The 22,852-nt window shown below is 36.6% G+C and overlaps 1 protein-coding gene across 1 annotated transcript; it reads right to left on the bottom strand.

The window, feature by feature from the left end:
- Positions 1-10,358: 10,358 nt before the first annotated feature.
- On the bottom strand, positions 10,359-20,901 carry LOC140156880 (peroxiredoxin-4-like). Its single transcript, XM_072179896.1, has 6 exons — positions 20,684-20,901; positions 19,129-19,246; positions 17,662-17,778; positions 16,756-16,878; positions 15,226-15,391; positions 10,359-14,584 (listed from the first exon to the last, which is right to left on the bottom strand). The coding sequence occupies exons 1-6, from the start codon at positions 20,835-20,837 to the stop codon at positions 14,528-14,530; spliced, it is 735 nt and encodes a 244-aa protein (XP_072035997.1). The 5' UTR covers positions 20,838-20,901; the 3' UTR covers positions 10,359-14,527.
- Positions 20,902-22,852: the final 1,951 nt, after the last annotated feature.

The following is a 22,852-nucleotide window of genomic DNA, read 5'->3' as shown; positions in this document are numbered from 1 at the left end:
GAACCAAACTGGCTGCTGTGGAGACTACAGCACAAATCATAATTATTTATTATAAATTGCGGCAATCATAAAATTGTGCAAATAAAAATTACTTGTAAAATTCTCCTGCGAGAATCCCGAATGTATTTGTGCTAACTTTGTCAGATTTCTAGGCCTGAATGTTTCTGTTTATCGCCAAGAGAGTGCATGATTTCCATTCAATATTGGGACTAAGAATAAAAAATGCAGAACCACAGTGTCTCACCAAATTTTCCTTCTGTAGTACAGGCGATATTTAATCACAACATTTATAGTGGAAAACAAGTTGTTATCGTGTCTATAATAATTTTTATTACAGCAATAATATCTGTAATGCCACATATTGTTTGATTTAAAAATGCTGATCATAGTGGTGCCAAATTGTAAATTAAGAAACAAAACTTTGTTATATGTTATTGCTTTCACTAGTATAACAGCTTAGTGTTGAAAATCATCATATAAACAGAATAACATTACTACTGAAATGCATTTGCCAGTTGTGATAAAATCATGTAAACAGAATAACGTAATACACAAAGCACAGTTGACAGTTGTGATTAGTATGCTTGTAGAATCGTTGCAGGGATGACAGACGCTGAGTGACAAGTGATTTGGTATTTGGCCAATGAAGTATTGCACTTCTCCCAACGCAACCAAAAGCAGTCTACCTCGTTGGCTAGAAACCAATTTTGCTGGTCGCTCAGCGATGGGAGTATAAATTCAGCTTGAGCAACGTCATGCCGACTGACAAAATGCTTGTAGAATTATTTGATCTTGTAGGGATGTCAGTTGTCAGAAATTGCGGATTTCTAACAATTTCCCCAAATTAACTGCTTGCAACTCATTATGGTAACACCAGCATATCTGAACTTCTACAACAGTAATTTTACAAGTGTTCTGTCACTTTGTGGAAAGTATAATATTGTAACTGTAACTAAAATAAAAAGTTGTTAAATCTTAAATACCAAGCTGATTATACTTAAAACAATTATTATATCTATGTTGTATCACCTGGTTGGATTTTAGTGAATCATCAATTCTGTCAAAGCTTTATAGGTACAGGTTGATCAATAATATTGATCAGCCTATTCGCCTATTGCACGTTTCCGCCATATGCGGGGAGAGCCTCGAACTGGCAATAGAAATGAAAGGAAATATTACGTTACTTTACGTAATGTTATATGACTGGTTCAATTCCCATTCATGCATGCTGCCGGATCGAGGCTCTCCTCGCTTATGGCGGAACCGTGCAATAGGTGAATACCTGTTCTGTTCTGCTACATGTATATTATGATCATTACCAATGTAGTTTCTAATGATTATTGACAAGACTGTCCCATCAAAATGCAGGGCAAGATCCACTGATTTGTAGATTTAAAAGTTATAAGCACATTCAACCTCAGCCATACTCCTTATAATACCATTGTTAACATAATGAGGTTCAAGATAAAACCTTAAATGAATGAGGAAATTGATTATACTCTAAACATGTAGATGCAGCTTTTTTTGATTATGCGGAATAATATTTTTGTATTGGATCAGATGAAAACTATGTTATGGTGCTAATTTGATATTTTTTGTCTTGCAAGACGATGCATAAAAGAAGTCAAGGTGGCCGAGGGCCAGTATATATGGATTGGCGTTTTGTGTGCAGCTTGCCGCCAGCACATGTATACTATGTTGTAGACCATAGAATATAGGATGCATTTATACCTGGCACTGGCGGGATTTGATATGCAGGCAAATTTAATGGTACACTGTTATCATGTAGTCATGATATCAACCTAGCATGAAGGCCAGTTTATATATTTTAAAATTTTGCATGCATTTTTATTTGATGCTGTATTTTTCAATGCAGCATAATGCATATAGTAACGAAAATATCAGACAGAAGAACAAAGACCTGAACAAGGAGGCGGAGAATACGATGTAATTGGTGCGTGGTACTAAAATTTTGTCAGCTGCATCACATACTGTTGTATCTTAAAAGGCTGCCTTTAAATATTAATTTTGAGGTATTATCACAATATTACAATCTCATACATCCATTAATAAAATAAAGTCGCATGATGAAATGTTAAATACCAATATGAAATACAACAATGATAATAAAAAATTTTCTTTTTGAGATACAACAGTATGTGATGCGGCAGAAAATGCAATATTTGTTGCAACTGAAAACAGATACTAGATTTTATACAGTCCATTTGGCTTCCTCGAGGCAGAGACACCAGTGCATGCTCCAGTGGGCACGGGTACTGACTTCACTGCTTGGGGGAAACCAAATGGATTGAAGACATTTGTATAGACGAATCCAATGAGCCATGTGATGGTCAGAATTCATTCGGTCATTACTGGGTCCCCAGCGCACCAAACTGGTGTTGTGACTGCCCAATTGGGTGGATTAAAGCTGCTTAAAAATCAATGTTATAATATTATATTGTGTTGTAGACTTTCATCATTCTTTTATCTACGTATAACACGGGTGATGGAATGCAGTTTAAAATTCCTGCCAAGGTTGCATCATTTCACATTACAGGTGGGATAGACCCACCGGGGACCCAGCTATGGCTGCCATTGAGGTGTAGGAATGCGTGAAATTGGATTCGTCTATATTGGATTTTATTGGTTCTGTATGAAAGCTTTTATTATTAAATAATTGTCATACCACATTTCGCCAAACTTTTGGCAAACAATTGCTGATCACAAACATTTGTCAAACATTTTTATAAACACTTGTAAACGTTTGGAAAATGTTTGTGATCGGTAAATGTTTCTCACGTTTGGCGAAAGCTGCTATGTAGCAATGTCACCTAATAATACTGGATAAAAGATTAAAATATCAAAACAGATAAAATTGTTCACTTATGCAGTGTTATGTGAACTTTCAACATGATATCTTTTGATGGCTCTACTTTCATAAATTCTTAAGCAACCAATATGTAACCTGAATGGTGACTATCAAAATTTTGCCCAGTGGGTCATGAGGTTTGCTATCAACTAAGATTGACCTTTTGAAGCACAAAATAGCTTTCATTGTTAAGTTGTGTTTTGTTGTTTAATAGGCACTTTTAAAGAAGTTGACCATGAAGTAAAATGCTCTGGAGTAGCCAATCCATACATGATTCTCTTTCATTCACACCATATGGAGATTATGAACAGAAATAATACGATACGCATGTATGATTCAAGTGTAACCCGTTTTGTGCCTCATTTATGCTCGTGTAACAGTAACTAGAGTGGCATTTTGAGATATGTCCATTTCAGGCTAAAAGGTTAGTCAGTAAGTAAGTTAGTAAGTAAGCTACTAAGTAAGTAAGTAACATACACTTATAAAGGTGATGTATGAAAATGGTGTTGCCAGAAATATCAACCTAGCTGTTGTTTTTTCAATTGACAGTTGTTACCAGAAATGTCAACCTGTTGTTTTTTTTTTTAATTGCCAATTTGTTACCAGAAATGTCAACCTGTTGTTGTTGTTTTCAGTTGCTAATTTGTTACCAGAAATGTCAACCTGTTGTTGTTTTTTTCGATTGCCAATTTGTTACCAGAAATCATCAGCCTGCTACGCTAATTACCTAAGTCATTTTTACATGTTTCTCATTTGCAATTTTGATTTTCTGAGTAATAAACCGATAATTAATCAAATTTTCAGCCGCATTCTTCATTAACTTGTGGAATACATCAAAAGAGATGAATTCCACAAGTTAATGAAAAATGCATCTGGAAATTTGATTAATTATGGGTTTATTACTCAGAAAATAGAAATTGCAAATGAGAAACATGTAAGAATGACTTAGTCAATTAGCATAGCAGGCTGACAAAATGTCAACCTGTTGTTTTTTCAATTGCCAATTTGAAGGTTTCTGCTTTATCTACTCATTTCACAGCATACTGCTGCTGCATATCTACGCATTCATAGCATAACACCATAAAATAAGCTAATCACTCCCTGTCTGTAGTCAGCACTATGTAGGATTTTATTACCTGCTCAAAACTACACGCTGTCTTAAAACGTCAAGTACCATTACATGCCATAACTTAACATATAATTTGACTTATTCAATCTCATATACAATCTATGGTTATTGTGTAGTGTCAAGTTGTAGAAAAGATGTTATATAATATCTTCTTAATCATGTTAACACCTGTGCACAACCCATAAATGGAAATATTCCCTTCACTGTGCATCAAAGATGGCCGCCATGGCATGAGCAGCCATCTTGGATGCATAATAAAAGGAAATTTAAAACTGTTTATGAGGAATAATGATTTGAATTGTTTATGAACTAATTATTGTAGTATATTCTCACTTGCATATCCAACATGGCCACTATGGGTTTGTGCTATTGGCGCATTTATGTGCTGTATAAGTGCGCCATGAGTAAAGGTGCATTCATACTACGCCGCAATTGCTTTGCGTTGTGGTGCGATGCAGCACTGCATCGTACTGCAAAATACCGTCTGCATTGTGGTATCTCAATAAAGTTGTGGTGAGTTGTGGCAAAAAGTAATTGATATATCGGCAATGCACTGCACCGCAAAGCAATTGCAACACCATTGAGTACTGCACATTTTCAGACATATGTATAGGCTTGCATTGCATTCAGAGTCGCATAATGTGAAGAATATCTTCTATTATGTCAGTGCCTAATGTGACTACGTCTCAAAGTTCCAACCATGTAAAGCTTTGCATTGTGGTTAAGACAAGGGCTTCCCTACCCTTAAAAGTCGGACAACTCTCGACCCCAGCTCAAAATTGTGTCGCATGGCAAATGGATAGTGTCATGACCCCAATGGAGTCATGATCCATGGGTTTATAATTATTCCTGATTTAAAGGTAGTTGTGATGCTCTTCAAGTCGTAGTCGAACAAGTGACGGAGTAACTTTGTTCAATAAGGAATGAGTTTTAAAAAGTCGAAGATAGTCAAAATATTTGTCACGCTTAGCCTTGCCTACACAAATAACAAAAAAAATCATTTCATTTATTTGTTTCAAATGTTTCTCACACATTTCACATTTCTAGAGCATATTTTCATAGCACTATATATACCGTTTTGAAGTGTAATGTACCCATTATTATCATTATTTTACCAACTCAACAATATTCAACATCTACAACTGGACTTGAAACAAATCTCAAATGTGTTATGTAATAATTAACCTGCAGCTTCTTTGAATTTATTTTAAGGCTGATGGTGTGTATGGGCTTAAAACTGTCTAAATCATTGTATGAGTTTAGCCAATTCTGTGTTTCATGCACTTTTCAAGAAAAGTTTCAACCAATGAATTTGGAAGAGCACGCTGTTTAAGTAATTTGGGTAATGTACACAGAAGTATACTTAGAATGAACTGAAATGAATTAAACTCAATAATTTCAAGTTTTGCTTGTTAAAATCAAAATTATCTGACCCAATTTTCCAATTAGACTCATACACCGTCTTCAAAGTGGATCATATGATATTATGATACTGCAAACAAGTTCAATGCCTTACAATTGACCCTCCCTCTCTGCAGTTCCAGTGCTTCACAATTTTCTGTTGATTTTGTTTACAATAAAAAGCAATTCAGATGATGCTTATTTCTGATGAAGGCATATTTTGAGATGGATGATTTATTAAAAGGAACAGTTCTTGGTTTGGACAAACAAAACTTGAAATCAATGGCTAAGCAGCAAAAAACATCCCTCCATATCTGCTGTGTATATGCTTATTTAATACTTGTGATATGAGATCACTAATGCAAATTGCATGACCTATTCGTTGTTGTAGGGTGAACTGGTTCACGCTATGTGTTCAGAACCACAATCAAATGATCACAACACAAATTCAATGGGTTGCTAACAGGTATGCACACCAAGTGTGAACCTGAAACTAAGGTGTGACGTTAATACGAGGGGGTATCCTAAAGTTTTTGACATCACTCAGAAGTGAAAGAGCTATACCGATGAAATTTTGTCAGTGTAGTCACTGGTCCTTATGTACATTATGGTCCAAAAATGGTCTCATAAGTATGTTTACTTTTTTTACAGGTGGCGCTAGATGGGCAGTAGGCGCATAACCTTCAAGATGGTCAAAATTGAGGCACGCAGCGTGATTAAGTTCCTGCATTTGAAGGGTTAGGCTTACGATGCTCAGAAAATCTATGATGAAATGAAAGCAATCTACGGTGATGATTGCCCATCATATGGCACTATTGCTTTTTGAATTTCCAAACTGGCCACATGTCCCTCACAGATGAGCCAAGAAGTGGACGTCCATCACTTATGGATGATGTGGCCACAGTGAAAAAACTCAAGAAAGTGGAGGATCTTATCATAAAAAGGTTATGAGCCTACTTCCCATCTAGCGCCACCTGTGAAGAAAGTAAACATACTTATTGAGATCATTTTTGGACCATAATGTACATAAGGACCAGTGATTACACTGACAATTTTCATCGGTATAGCTCTTTCACTTCTGAGTGATGTCAAAAACTTTTGGATACCCCCTCGTATGACACAAATATGAGCGCATGCACTATGCATGAGAAGTGCACTTTGCATGAGTGAACTCGTGCATCACAGCAACCATACACGGGGTAGCCGATGGAGATATGTCTTTCTGCTTCTAAGCCATTAAAATGTTGATAACAAAACCCGATGTATTTATGCTGACCTAACTAAACTTATTAACTACATGTAATGTCATAAGTCTGCAATAATCTTTTTGATTCACAATCACAAGATTCCACTGTGCTTGTGTCGAAGCAAGACACTGGATCTTTCTCTGCTCTTTAAAGACCATAACATCAATCCAGAATAAAAACAAATTCTAGGTGAGCCAATAAAGGTCAAGCTTATTGCTATGTTCAGGGTCCCTTTGACACCATGTTCTTAGGGTACACCCCATCAGGCCGAAACACCGTCAATCCGAAGCCCCGTCAGTCCGAAAATCGAATTGAAAAAGACGTCAACCGTAACCCTAACTCTAACCATAAAACTTCAATTAGATTTTTGGACTGACAGTGGTTCGGATTGACTTGTGTTTCAGACTGACGGGGAGACCCCTGTTCTTAAATCAACTCAATGTTAGCCCTTCATACACATCTACAGCACTACTTAATTTTTTTGTATGTTTATTTGTTTGTAAAACATTGCTAAATTATGTCACATGTCAATTTTGATAGATCTTTGTTTGGATCTGTGTATGTGATTTGTTTTAAAGAAAATATTTAAAAAATATAAAAATTGTTAAAAAAGGAAAATAATGTTCTAATATACATAGTCTATGATCTGTATAGAACTCATTATATTATTATAAATTGGGCTATGTATATGTACAGTATATATATTTACAGTCCCTGTTGTTTGGGATGTATATTAAACTTATTCTTGTGTAACAGGATTGTTTAACAAAGCTAAAATAAAATTTAATTATGCTTATTAAATTAACTGTTTTGTGTATGGATTGGTTTCTTTTATGCATGGAATAGGTTCAGGAATGAGTTTTGAAGGGGTTGATTTGCGAAGGGGGTTGATCCGAAGGAATTTTTTTCTGGAAGCTTAAAAGATCTATCAAATCTAGATCACATCTCAAATCTTGACCCGACCAATAGGTGGACTTTTCGTATGTATGTATATCATGCGCTATAAGGCATTTTGGTGATAATGATCGATAAGCAAACATGATACATGCTGGTAACGAAAAGGGCTCAAAACCTATCAAACTTGTCATCTGCAATGGCGGATTTGAGCCCTTATTGTTCCCAGCATGTGTCATGTTCGCTATTTGGCAGTACACCTTATGCTGAGATTGCTGACAACTTAATATCAACTTTTTCCAACTCTTTTCTCATATTCTGTAGATAAAATTAAAATGGTGTCCTGTCCTTAGGGAAGTTAGGCCTAATTATTGTGAAGCGATCGCTCACAATTTTGAAATGTGTAGAAAATATTCCTTTGACTGTAGAAATAGTTCATTTCTCGCATCACCATGATGGACTTGAGGAAGAATACTTGGGCAACTATAGTGTAATGCATAGCACCTTTAATGTAGTTTCAATTTGCCCAGGGTTGGTCAAACTTTTGCACAAAAAACCAAGATGCAAATTTCTGTGCTAAAGTGGTAGCTATAGTGGGGTGCCAAATATTAGTGAACCCTTAGTGACAATTTTTAGAAAAATCCATAAAAATTGCATGCCCATTGCCCAGGTTTATATAAGGGTAGCAAATTGAACACCATTGTTTTTTAGGTAATGTGAAGCTTTTTTGCAATACCTAATTAAAGTTTGTTCGGCTTGGTAATTGGCAAAAATTATTCAGTTTTTGTAAACGCACACATCAAAATAGTCCCAACTCACGCTTGGGTAAATTCACATAAGTGTGCACCAGTCACGCATTATGCAACACGCAACTAGCTTATGTGCTGTGCCCAACTGTGTGCATGCCATTCTATATCAACACATGATGTTGCGAGTCATTTTTTCATCAATTATAAGCCAAACATTTAGAAAGATCAGGATGAACAAAAAGAAATAATTTGCACCTGAACTCTTCAATTTTGCAATCTCTCTCAACTTATCTAATGATCTTGTTCGAACACGTCATATTTATTAAGGACAATTTCATTTCCCCCAGTTGTTATTTTGCAATTCTAACTTGACAATCACCACCACAAATTAATTCTTACAAACACTTTTCTTTTGTTTAGAATGTTTATTGAAGATCCCAAATTCTACAATTATACAAAAAGTTGCACATGTCTTAAATGATGACACAAATTGTTCAACCATAGCTCCCAATTATATCAAGATCTTAGACTAGAGGCAGAACAGGCCATGTCCCCATTTGATATTTTAGTTTGATTCTTTCTGAAAAATTAGATATTCCAGTCAAAACAATTATTCTTCAATTCTCTTTGATGTTATTTTTAAAGTAGGACGTATACAACTGTGGTACAGTGACCATGTCCAAGTTCAAGTTTAAAAGGCGAACCAAATCTGGTGGAAAAAAGTGGACATCACCTGTTTTTGGATCTAAGCGCTTGAATTGTCATACATTAATGAAAAATCTAATTGAAATGATCAACTCTATATTAATTGTTTGTTTCACGATAATAATTGCACCAATTTCACAGATTCATCATTTAAGACATGAAAACAAGTATATACCTAGTAGAATACCAAGATTAAGGCGAGGAATGAAATTTAACATTTTAAAAATACAACAGCTGTTAAAGGAATTTTCTGATTCTTTGCAAAAGTGATGCTGTAGCCTGTTACCATGGCAACTGGGTGTGTTCCAATCATCAACATGGCTTATTTATTGACGTTGAACCAATACATAACATCTGTTTGAATCTCCACGATGAACAGCATCACATCTGTGGTAATTTATCAGAATAAATCCACTACATGTATGAACATGGATTTGTAAGATATGATAGAAATGCTGATTGGGCTATTCCAGTTAAAATCCATACACCCCCTATTGAGGACATGACCTTAATCTTCCACACAGGGAGTGTGAATTTCAAATGGGTTACCTGAATGGATGACTCCATTTGAAATCTATACTGCCTGTGTGGGAGATTAATGTACTATCTTCCATAGGGAGGGCGAGTTAGCGCAGCGGTATTTCCCTCGCTTTGCACCACTGAGGTCCCGGGTTCAAGCCCGGCGCGCCCAAGGACTCATGTGCACTTGGTTTATCCCGATCCATGCTCGCTCTCTCGCAGGTTTTCTCCGGGATCTCCGGTTTCCTCCTGCTTTCAAAATCGGTGATTAGTTGTTTCGTTATCAAAAACTTCCTTCACCCAATGGAATTTGGGGAGCTGCAGAAAATGGGTGGATGTTACAATCTAAGTGCGGATAGGTTTGCGCCGGGTTCGGCTGCAACTAGCCTAGTTGATGCGATCTGATTGTGATGATTCACCACGCAGCGAAATTACAGCGCTTTGAATCCTCTGGAAAAAGCGCTATATAAATTCCAAAATTTATTTATTAGGGGGTGTATGGACTTCAACTGGAACGGTCCATTATAGCGCATATCAGGAGTGTAATCAGCCTTGTGTTCTAAGGAGGCATGGGCCCACATTTGAGCCTCGTTATTGAACATAGAGGAATGGAAAAAAGGGATGAATTAACAGAAATTTGCACCATTTTTCACCCAAATTTCATGTGGAAAAATATTTCCCCTGTTGCCTCCACCGGCTATGTCCCTAGCCCTGATAGGTCATCACTTTATATTTTGGTTTTGATATCAAACATACAGTGTGCATTAGTAAGTAACAAGGCCATATGACCTGTTTGTTTTTGACAGGCAATACACAAATACTTGTGTTCATACATCACAACATACTAATTTATACAGAGTTGACAAACATTTATTTTTAAACAACAAGTTTATGGTAGGCACTTGTGCTAGAAAATATGTGTACGAAAAGAAGTGTGCAGTTTTTTATTCGTATGTACACTTCTAATAGTTTATTGTACATATCAATTTGTTTACAGTGTTTGCAGTAATAAGCACAATAATTTATAGTTAAATTGATATAGTGATCTGAAGTAACATTTAAATGCACATGCTGCAAAAATTAGAAATGCTCTTATAAATGTCACTGCCTCATAGAAGCAATGGACACTGTAGCGAAAGAATACCCAATATGTCCTCAGTAGTTTCCAACTGAGACATTATTTCTAAGACTTCAGAATAACTGGCACCATCCTTATATATGTAGATTAGGCTTAGGTTTTAAGGTTAGGAATAGGTATGAATTAAGAGATTAGAATGATAATATTGAGATTTGCATTACATTCATGGTTATGGTTGGGTGGCAACCACTTTCTATAAGTTGTTCTGGTTATCCTTCTGAGCTAATTTTGCTCAACTCATTAAAAAGTTGTGCTCTATTGTACATGTACTTAATTGTATAACTGATCAAATATTTTTCCCTACGACGACAAAACTTTTAAAAGTAAAGAATAACTAGTTTTGTAAAACATAGAGAGTAACAAAAAAATTGAAAAAAAATGAGCCACCATACAAAATCTGATTTTGTACAGACCCTGTGAAAAGCTACAAACATTGCCACTATCTTTACAATAACATACACTACACTAACAAAACAGGACTTGACAATTCACACCAAAATTGATTTAGCACAACTTATAAGAAAAGTATAGGCTTAATTTTCTGCAAATACCTTATATATAGACCACTTGACATGTGTCATTGCCCGGCAGTATGCGCATGCATTATGGTACTTTCCATTGTTCTTTGCCCTGCAGTGTGCATATGCATCGTAGTTTGCTCAGGGCATGTGTATTTTAAATCTCCCACCACATTTCATATAATACAAGAAAGCCATTGAACAGTGAAGCGGTTCGTTCAAGCATATCGAAAGACCAATCCCTCGCCTTTGTTGATAAACATTGATATCAAGTGGTCTATACTTCTTCTTGTAACTATATTAATTTTTCACTTTGGTGGGTCAGTAACATCATTGCCCATTTCATTGGGAACAGCTTCAAATTGCAAGGAGTTTGTTCAAAGCATTGGCGTTCACACTCATGGGTTTAAAACACTGCATAGATGTGCTGGTGCAACAGCTGACTCAATGCATTGACTCATCAAGATGAAATATAGAACAAAACAAAGTATCAGTAACTTAAAACATAATGACTCCAACAACTATCTGCAAGCATCAAAATAATCATGTTTTTTTTTAGAGTTATTCCATAACTATCCCATTACTTTTCCACCATTAATACTGAAACTACTTTGGTAACCTTAAAACAAATATCAAATGGATGGATATCATATTCATTAACTGCTTCACATACTGCCATACCTCAAATGGCTGCCCTGTGTGATTTTTTTTATTGTCATATAATCATAAACACTGTAAAATTAACACTATATATTAATTTTGAGGTATCACCACAATATTACAATCTCATGTCCATTCATGAAAGAAAGGAGCATGCTGAAATGAAAATATCAATATGAAATACAACAAAGATAATAAAAATCAAGCAAGGCAGTCTTTTGAGATATGACAGCATGAGACGCAGACAACGATTCTAGTTCACTGGCATGCTACTGGAAATCAAATTTCCTATAAACATTTTATATTTTAAAATATAAGAGAAAAACCGAATTCTTAATTACTAAATTAGTTTTAATCACTTTGTGAAGTCAAATTACAACAGAAACATATTTTCAGTTATGATTATTTGGTTTTTGATGGAATTAGATATTAATTAATTTCATTCTCACCCTAAACAATTATCAAAATAATGTATGAAGTAGAAAAATAACAATAGTCAAAGTTAAACTTTACCAAAATAAAATTTATAACCATAGTAAAGTTGCTTGTAAATTTAAAATTGCAATGGCAGTACTTCACAAAATTTACACATAAGTGTAAGAAAACCTGCCTCAAAATACACCTGAACAAATATACATTATACAAATTGAGAGTTTCAATGGGTTCCCTGTTAAACCAGAATAAAACTGTTGATGGCAAACCTGTTGCAACCCCAATTTACATCATGAATACCCACCGTAAAAGCCTATCATGAAAATTTAAATTAAAATTTTATTTAAATATACACCACACAATTACAGTAAACCTTATGATGATTGATATTTCACAGCAAAGAAAGCTTTTAAAATTGCACACAACCAATTTGACATTATCATCTTGACTTGAAAAATTGTGAATTCCCCCTCTGACATAAATACTGTTTGGTCCCTCTGATTCACTATATTTCCATAGTGCAAGGAGCACAAAATATCAAGGATGATTGTTGGTACGCACAAAGTGTGTGGATAGGCAACTGTCACTTACGATCTGAGGACATCAACGTTATACTTTTGAACATAAGTCTTGATATCAATACACTGTTATACTTAGGCTATATTACAGCTGGCAGTATCATTCTTCTGCTTCTAATAGAAAGATTAGTCCTGTGTAATACACAGGTTCTGAGTTGTGCTGTCCCCACCTTCTTGAAATGCACTGGTATATAAGTTGCAAGGGCCTGATAATAAGCTACATCATGTATTTCAACAATAGTGGATCCAAATACATGTAATATTCATGTATGTAGATGCAGACTAACCCAAAAACGTACAGGCTGGGATTGAAGTTTTAGAAGTGGTGTTATTATCATTATTCTCTTCCCAGTTAATTCTGCATTTAAATAGGAATGTAAATACTGCACTTCATCTTGGGTAGCAAATTTAGGCCCTGGATTAAAAGTGCATGGAATATAAACCATTGCCCATCTTCCAAATCAGGCATACATTGGACAAAAGTGCTTCCTACCAGTTTTACAAGCCCTCTGCCTGCTCCATATGGAGTAGACAAATGTTTGGATTATCCACCTCTGACATTGAACTTACTGTCTTGATATAATCTGTCCCAACCCATTTATGAAATAAGCATGTGGCACAGAGAAAGCACAAACATCTTAGACGAATAGTCAAAGCATGATAGGCAATAAAACAGCTCCAGATATGGAGTGCTTTACTTCAAGGTGACCTAAGTATACAATGCCAGTTGGGACAATGGTTCCAAACTTTGTAATATAACTATTATTATTATTACAAATGAACAAGATTAATACATCATTTTATCCATTTCAACAAATTGTTACCTTTATCTTTTAAGAAATGGTAAAAGGTAGTGTGATGAGACAGGGACCCTGTTCAATCCTCAGTAAATCGAAGCTATATTGTTATTATTTTTCATAAATTCACTCTACGCTCCATTCACATGTTTACCCTCCCCCTGCCAATGAATGGAATGGATTCAAAAATGATGTCAGAGGTAAACAACCTACAGTTTGATCAGCTGGTAATAGGCGGGAAATGTTAGGCTTTACCAGTACGTCGAAAAGTAGACCCACCGTAAGAATGCTATTAGTTGACCTGCCTGGTCTTTATTTTGTGTGTTAAAAAAAGTATAGGACTTGAATTAATAATTTGTGAGGCTTCTGGCGACATGTCAAAAGAAAATTCTCAAAATAAAATATTTTGATACTAATCCGCGATGTTATAAAGCCTGCCGATTACGAGCTGATCAAAGTATAGCTGAAATCTAATATAGCTATTATCTGTTCCAGCTGCAGTGACACCTCATTAATTTCCTTGGACCATTCAATTAATTGCAATAGGTATAAGGATATTACTTGGAATATCAACTGCTAGTTAAAAAATTCAATTCAACACATGCCCCTCCTGTGAGCATATCATACCCAGGACCATACACAAGAGGTGTCAATGTAGCTGGAACCGATAATAGTTTTTACCATAGGCCCAATTTCACAAACACTTGCAAAGTTTGAACTATCAAGGATTATGATAATTGTGCACTTTAGAATCATTTCATATCTTTGTGAACCTGGACCTTGACTACATCGCATTTGGTTTTGTACTGGTGAGTTATTTCATGCTGCATTAGTGAAACTGGTGCATCCAGCAGTAAAAAGAGGCAAGAAGTGAAGTTGCTGCTGAAGTCATCAGTTCTCATTCTGTTTGCTGAAATATTTGAGTTTATCTTCTGGGTTGGGAATGATCTATGGAAATAACAGAACAAAAATAAACATTAAGTTAAACAAATCAGTATCAAGTTATATACATGTTTGGCTACAAAGTTTGTTTCCTGTTGGCCATTCATATTATTTCATTTTTGGAAGCAATTTTACTGCATTTCATTTCGTCGGTCGCAACACATAGTGGCGTAGAGTGATTTTTCAAATTTTCCGTTTCACATAGTGGCGTATAGGTTTAGAGCTAGCTATTATCCTATAATAGTCATTCCTTGTTATAGTTTAATAGTTGAACCTTAAACTTCAATTTCAAATGGAATCGAGCCACTGAGAGATAACAGTGGAGAAGTATCGACTCCGTTACTAGTAGCATGTCCTTCAAAAACATTTTTCTCGGACACATATTTTGTCCTTCACGTACGCCACTATGTGTTGCGACCGACGATTTGTTATTTGAGGAATCCAGAAAAAATGGAATGTTGACATACATTGCAAACTTGCCCAGAAGCTCATCTATATGCAAGACTCAGCAACTTGGCAATAGAGAAATATCAAATATAAGGAGTAACAAGAAGCTGTCTGGGTGAAAGGTTGTTGAGTGTTTTGTGTGGGGGTGTGTGTGTGGGGGGGGGGGGGTGTGGAGGGTGTGAAATAGAGTATGATCTTACTGTATCACTGCCTGGTCTCCAGCCAACAGGGCAGACTTCCCCATGTTTATCTGTGTACTGGAAAGCTTGTACAAGACGTAGTGTTTCATCAACAGAACGTCCTACTGGCAAGTCATTCATGGTGATCTGACGAAGAGTACCCTTATCGTCAATTATGAAAAGACCTCTGTAAAATAAAGTGAAACACATCGAGATTAAACTAGAGGTGGGCTACATTTTATCGAAAAGGTGGATGGTTACAAATATCTCGGCCAAACAGTGAAGATGGAGGACAACACCAGGGAAGAAGCTTTGATCAGAATAAAGGCAGGTTGGAGTTGCTTTGGAAGATTCAAGGACATTCTATGTGACAAAAAGTTACCAATGTATCTGAGAAGTAGAATGTTCAACCAGTGTGTATTGCCAACAATGACATATGGGGCAGAAACATGGACAACAACCAAGTACCTGGAACAGAAATTACAAACAGCCCAAAGAGCAATGGAAAGGAAGATGCTTCACATTACCTTAAGGGATAAAATTAAGAACACTGAAATAAGGCGTCAAACTCAAGTCAAAGACATTATGGTGAAACTCAAAGAAGCGAAATGGAGATGGGCAGGTCACCTTGCACGAAGGGAAGATAACAGATGGACTAAACGCGGCTTACAGAATGGCAACCAAGAACAGGGAAAAGATCAAGAGGAAGACAGAAGAGGAGGTGGCGTGATGACATTACTGCCTACATGGGACCTACATGGACAAGAAATGCAAGAGACAGAGAACAGTGGAAGAATCATGAAGAGGGCTACGTCCAACAATGGTCGAACACAGCCTGGTGAGGTGAGGTGAGGGCTACACGTGGATAAAAAAGGTGTAAGTTAAGACACTAGTAGAGTAGATCAGTAGATGAGAAATTGGACCAATTTGAGTTGAATCTGTATCAGGGAAAATTTTGCCAGCTCACTGTTTGTCAGGGGGTCAAAACCCCACCCTTTATATTTTTCCCCCACGCTTTTTAGACAGACACCCTTTTTATCAAAAATTGAACCCCACCCTTTTGCAGTGTTTGTGTTCAAAGCTTACAACATTACTTTATCAAATTCGGAAGACTGAACATCGGCACTACCACAGTTTCATACAATCACTTACGGGTCCATTTTATCACTATCTGTATCAATCCATTTCAGCATCCGAATTGATACAGAATTTGAGATATGACACCATGATAAGCAGACAGCGATTCTAGTTCACATCCAACAAACACTCATGATTTTCTTATTCACCTGAAACATTTGCGACATTATTGGCACAACTGAAGCACTGCAATCATCTTTTGAAAAATACGACTTTCAACATTAGACTGTTTATCATGAAACACTTCGGCGAATGGTAAAGGGCTAACATCCTGAATCAATTGCGATACGTCAGTCTCTACACAGCCGCAGTGGTTCCGCTCCCTCCACTTCTAGTATGGAGCAAGCGGAACAAAGCGGCTGTGTAGAGTATGCCCTAAGTTACTCACCTCAGAGTATGCCCTAAGTTACTCACCTCAGAGTATGCCCTAAGTCCTCTAGAAGTACACCATAGTCTTTTGATATTTGATGAGTCATGTCTGATAGAAGTGGTATTTGGATTGGACCCAGACCACCTTGTTTCCTTGGGGTGTTAATCCTGGGCAAAATAACAATAGATCATACAATATAAATAAATTAAAACAAACAAGGAAGCAAATAAATTGCAAGTGAAAGTCAGGCCTCAAAGTTCACATTTTCAGGGGCACCCAGTGATCAAAGGACACAAATGCCACTATATATACTGAAGAATTAATGCCTTGAGATTGAGGCTGCCAAGGCTATGCCAAAGGGCAACAGAGATTCACCCTGTACCTTAAATAATTGGCCACGGTACTTTCTTTACTATGTTAGTGACCAAGTAGGGTCCCTATATGGATCCAATCTAAGAGAACCAATTGCATGTTTCACCTTTCTCTAAACAAGGTAGAAAAGTTGAACTGTAAAAGCATGCCTTATATGATGATTTTTAAAGTACACAGAACTACTATAGTAAGAATTCCAATTGAATGAAAGCAGCTTTCAACTGCTGTACTCGATCCAACCGCGATCGTATACCGCGTATTTCAAACTACAACGTGAGCGCACGACCTTGGATACAATGCTAACCAATCATGAGTGTGTTGGCATGGGTGTAGTTCTCGGCGTTACTCACGCTCAGTCGCACATGCTGGCGTACATCGCGCAGTGTACGCAAAAATTCGTCATGCTATTGAAAGCTGCGTTCATTCAATTGGAATTCCCACTAAAGTGATCCTTATGCATAAAACAAGTTAGACCAGGTCTAATATTAGACCTGGTCTTACCATGGAGGTTAGAATTAAGGAGGTATCTTTCTACTCTTTTTTTCCTCCTTTACTCCCAGCAAAGTCTAATAGCTTACCATGCTAGATGTGTGAACTGTGAGTCCACTGATACTGCTACAACTTCTGTTTCAATATCGCGGAACTCTTTGGCTCTGTCACTGAATGCTATGATCTCTGTGGGACACACAAAGGTACTGAAAGAAAACATCAAACAGAAAATATTTTGACTATTTGGTGAATATGGTATATAACAACAAAGCAATTAATACTTGAGACATCCAAAACATTAAAAGTAACAATGATTATACAACAATTGCAATAAATATTAGTTTCTATGAAAACATGATCAAGTTTTAACTTAAGGGTATACGAGGTATTGTTGGTCGAAGCAGCCAAAAAAAAAATCAATTTTCATTATCTGAATCAATATATATTATTGAAAAATAACACTTTGGTGTTTTGCAAAAGTTCATTCTACAAATCATATAAATACTTTGAAAACTTGCTGAATTTATTGTTGTTAAATGAGTTATGTACGTTTTATAAAAGTGTTGTTGTTTCAGCCCTCTTTACAACATAACTCAAGAACCACAGGACCTACAAAAGCATATCTGTAATATTTGAATTCTTCTACACACTCGCTATGGATTGAGCAATGCAATTTTTTAGTGATGTGGTCGGCACCGTTTTTTATTGTCGACATGTCGATATAATTCGTATACCAACGTCGACAGTGTGTCGACATAAAAAAAAATTCTAAAAAAAAACCAAAAAAATTTTTTTTTTAATTTTCAAAAAATATTTTTGGCCAGAAAATCAAGTTATAGGCCCAAACTGACTTGTTATTCAAGGTTGTTGAAACCAGAGAAATACTGCTACTCAAAAAAAAAAAAATGCCAATTTTTTTACAAAGTTGAAAAAAGTTGTACATTTGAATTACTTTTGTTTCTATTGAACAGCAAGCAATGCATACTAATTCAATGTGTCCCTGACTGTTCAATAGAAGCAAAGGTAATCAAAATGTACAAGTTCATCCAACTTTGTAAAAAAAAATTGGCATTTTTTTTTTTTTAGTAGCAGTATTTCTCTGGTTTCCAACCTTGAATCACAAGTCAGTTTGGGCCTATAACTTGCTTTTCTGGCCAAAAATATTTTTGAAAACTAAAAAAAAAAAAAAAAATTTTTTTTGTCGACATGATTTTTGATGTCGACATGTCGGCATACGTGCCGACGTCGACATTATGTCGACATAAGGCATGTCGACCACATCACTACAATTTTTGCTAAAGCTCACTACCATTCGCAAGATGCTGTGAACTACTTTTTTTCTGCTGCTTCGACCAACAATACATCGTATACCCTTAAGGGGGTACTACACCCCTGGCCAATTTTGTGCCTATTTTTGCATTTTGCTGTTATGTGAAGTATATTTTGGTCAAAGTCCTTGAAGGCTTTATCAACCCAACCCCCCCCCCAACACACACACACACACCCCTACACACAAAGTGACACACAATCAATTACCAAATATAAACTGTACTTACAAGTCTAGTGGATAGAAGACCAGAACCAAATATTTGCCTTTGAAGTCAGCTAATTTGAGTTCTTTGAATTCTCCTTCAACCACAGCAGTGCCTTCAAAATTAGGAGCAGGCTTGGAAACTACAGAGTATAAATAGAGGAGTTGGAAATATTTCAGTGACGGGTATAGATTGCAGCAAACATATTAAGATAGATGTCATTGTGATGAGGCTCTCACAATTTCCTGCTGATCCTTGATGACCCACCCAGTCAAACTTTTTGAAATCTAATCAGAAAAAAAAAAGTTGATTAAATTGACAAATTGAAAGATGCAATACAAATGGGTTCCACCTCAAAAAACCTGACCTGCTATTGTCTGAAACTGCTGCTCCTCGGAGGATATATTCATAATATTGAATGTTTATGAGTTCAATGGTAAGAATATTTTAATGAGGTGAAATATGGACTGTTCTTTTAGGCCCTTCGCACTTGATTATTAGTTTCCTGTTTAAGATTTTGAAAAAGGGACGAGGTGACTTTTAATTATTAATTATCTTTTATTTTCTTTATTTAGTCTGAACTATTACAAGCAACTATTGACTTGTTTTGACTAGAGCGGGCATTTAATTATTTCACAACAATATTTGATTTTATTAAGTGAAGGTAGAGTTGTACTCTTTGTTCATTCATCATTATTGTTAATTATATTAAAGTCAGAAAATGGAATGTAGAAGTAGTTGAAAGTTATTTTAAAGGAGAAAATTAGAAATAAAAATAAAATAATTAATTATTTTGACATTTTCAATTTTGGACGCGGGCGGTAAACAGGAAACTAATAATCAAGTGCGAAGGACCTTTATCAACAACAATAATTAGCAGTATTTCAGCTCCTCACTTCCTCAGACTGTTCCCTGTCATGCCTGTGTAGTGTGTTTACACAGAAGTAAAATTACACTAGTACAGGGAACCCATTACCTTAGGGCAGCATCAGGCCCGTACGCAGGATTTTTTTTGGGGGGTGCTGATTTTGAAAAAGTGGACTTTTTTTCCAAGGGGGGCAATTTTGTGAAAAGTGGACTTTTCCCCCCAAATTTGGACCTTTTTGACCAAAAAACGTTAAAAACCTGATTTGTTTTGCTTGCTACGCCCGATCGCAAATTCTTAAATTTTGGGACTTTTTGTATACTTTTGCAAATTTGGGGAGGTGCGGTCGCACCCCCCGCATCCTCCCTGCGTACGGGCCTGGGCAGCATCAATAACGAAAATGTCATACCAATAAATTGACAGTGTACACATCTGTTTTGCCCATTTTTACAAATTTTAAGTTTGCCTGCCGCCTGCCCTAGCCTTGCGAACTAAAATTAGGCCTACCCCGAGTGCAAAATTGGCAGCATAAGGAAATGACCTTGCTGAATATAATCATGCAACAGTGTGTCCCTGGAAGAATCATAGGCCTACTTAACTTTGGGCTAGCTTGATTAATATGAATTAAGCTTACACATTCATGACATGTATGTACACAAATTCCAGTAAAGTTGCTGAATTCGACAGACAAAAAGATTTAGGCCTATCACTTACTCTGTGCTTTACTCCAATGTACAGCATGTTCTGAGGCTCTCATGCCTTCACCTGGATACACATGGCCTCCGCCAAAGCTATGGCAAACTTCCTCGGCAATCGCAACACAGCAACAAGCCAAGAGTAAGCTTAAAAGAGTGATTTCCATTTCCATCTTGTTGGTAATCTCAGTGCTACACACAGCTTTCTGCCGTAAGAAATAGAGCCAGTCACCGCACACGTAGGCCCTACTATCGCTGCGCGACAAACAATTGATATTTGACTAATGAGGTAGCGGGCCTTTCTCTATACAACTAATAACGCTCTATTTCATTGGTCAAAAAACAAATCAATCGTCGCTCAGCGATTTAGTGTAAATTCAGCTTGGACACGTTGAACGAAAGGATAAGCATGATAAGGGAGTGTTCAGAATTATTTGGGGGGGCTGGACACTTGGAAATTTTTGGAGTCAAAACTTTTTGACCCCCTCCAGAGAACCTGAAACTTTGACTCCCCTCTAGACATATACAAAACTTTGACCCCCCCTTTTCCAAGAGGTTAAAAAAAACAATTTCCTCCATTTGTGCAGTTCACAAACTCAGAAAATTACAGTTTGTTTGATTTATTTATTTCATAGGCCTCTGCAAGCTTTAGGGTGTTTTTCACATGTTGTGATGACTTGTATTTTGCATAAAGTTTAATTTCAATTTATGCATTCTAATTTTTTCATGTTTCATTCTTTTATCAGTAAATAAAAGTAACATGCAAAAGGGAAATTGAGAGCAACATCTGGCCACATCAAGATTTTTAATGCCTTAAGACTTGTTTATCAGGGGCGCAGTCAGCTTTCTTGGTGGGGGAGGGGAAATAGGGGGAAATATAAAATTTGGGGCAAAGGGCGGAAAAAATATCGGTTGCATCATTGGACCCGGTATTTATCAGTGGGATACATAGCTATACTTTTCTTAGGGACCGTTCACAAACACTTGTTGGGGGGTGGGGCCTGATGCAAAAAAGGGGGGCCCTGAAAAGTTTTGACCCTTCTAAGGGGGTGGGGGCCTGAAAAAATGACAAATTTTCCTGGGAAAATTGAGTATATGCTTTTCTATGGGGTTGACCCATAATTTTCATGTCAAAAAGGGGGTCCTGAAATTTTAGTGAGGGGAAGGGGGGGGGGCCCGATAAATTTTTGCGATGAAATTTTTTGTATCAGGCCCCCTAACAAGAGTTCTGACTGGGGGCCGGGGGCATTTTCCCCTCATGCCCCCAGTGGCGCCGCTACTGATTAGGCTAATGAGAGTTGATTCGTAATTTCCCGTCACCCGCCCGCATCACCTTTTCAATTTGGCCAAAACTTACATTATTTTCATAAAAAAGTCAATCTGAAAATTGAGAAATAATCAAAATTGAAACTCTCAAAATGTTTGACATCCCCGACTGATCATAATCAGCAGTTTTTCTTAGTTGAAGGGGTAGAGGATGTAGTAAATAATGAAAATTTAAGGACTGCCTCATCATGTTTCTATATCTAGTGATTACAAAATTGCAAATTTCTTTTCATTTTGATAAAAACAAATTCAAATCTTTTCTCATTCTGTCGCAAAATGTCTGTAATGTTGATCACGCGGCATTAGGCCTAATACCTGTTTTGAGATGGTCTTTCATCAACAATACTGTACTAGGTAGGCCTAATAGCCATAAATGAAAGTTTTGACAATAATGAAATTTTCCAAAATAATGAGTAGGCCTATAGGGCCTACATTTCACTGAAAAAAATGTGACGGGAAACTACCGTAGGCCTATCATTTAATTAACCTTAAAAAGTCTTTGAGCTTCCCAAAGGCTTGGGATAATGTGAGCGCATAACATGCAAAAAAAAATGTATTTTACACTAATTTTGCTCATGATCGGGGCAAATGTTTTAAAGTATTTTCTTGTTCTTTTGGTATCATTTCTTGTTAACAACATTTAACACCCCCCCTCATACCTTTTTGGAGACCGCTAGAACTTTTTGGACCCTTCCATTTTGCCCAGCTCCCCACCAAAGTATTTCTGAACATTCTGTTCAACAGTGTTCATGCATTCTTTTTAACCCCCTAGAACTCCAAAAATGACCCCAATATTTTCCAGCCCCCCCGGCCCCACCAAGGTAGGCCTATTTCTGAACACCCCCTAAATGTGGAATCAACA

The sequence above is a fragment of the Amphiura filiformis genome, chromosome 7, assembly GCF_039555335.1.
Source record: "Amphiura filiformis chromosome 7, Afil_fr2py, whole genome shotgun sequence".
Lineage (NCBI taxonomy): Eukaryota > Metazoa > Echinodermata > Ophiuroidea > Amphilepidida > Amphiuridae > Amphiura > Amphiura filiformis.
The sequence above is the reverse complement of the archived record's forward strand: the minus strand, read 5'-3'. Positions and strand labels throughout refer to the sequence as shown.

Coding starts and splice junctions, on each gene's coding strand:
- LOC140156880 (XM_072179896.1), bottom strand. CDS start 20,837: ATGGAAATGGAAATCACTCTTTTAAGCTTACTCTTGGCTTGTTGCTGT. Junction 15,392..16,755: donor GACTTAGGGCATACTCTGAG/GTGAGTAACTTA, acceptor TTTATTTTACAG/AGGTCTTTTCATAATTGACG. Junction 14,585..15,225: donor GGAGACCAGGCAGTGATACA/GTAAGATCATAC, acceptor TTATTTCCATAG/ATCATTCCCAACCCAGAAGA.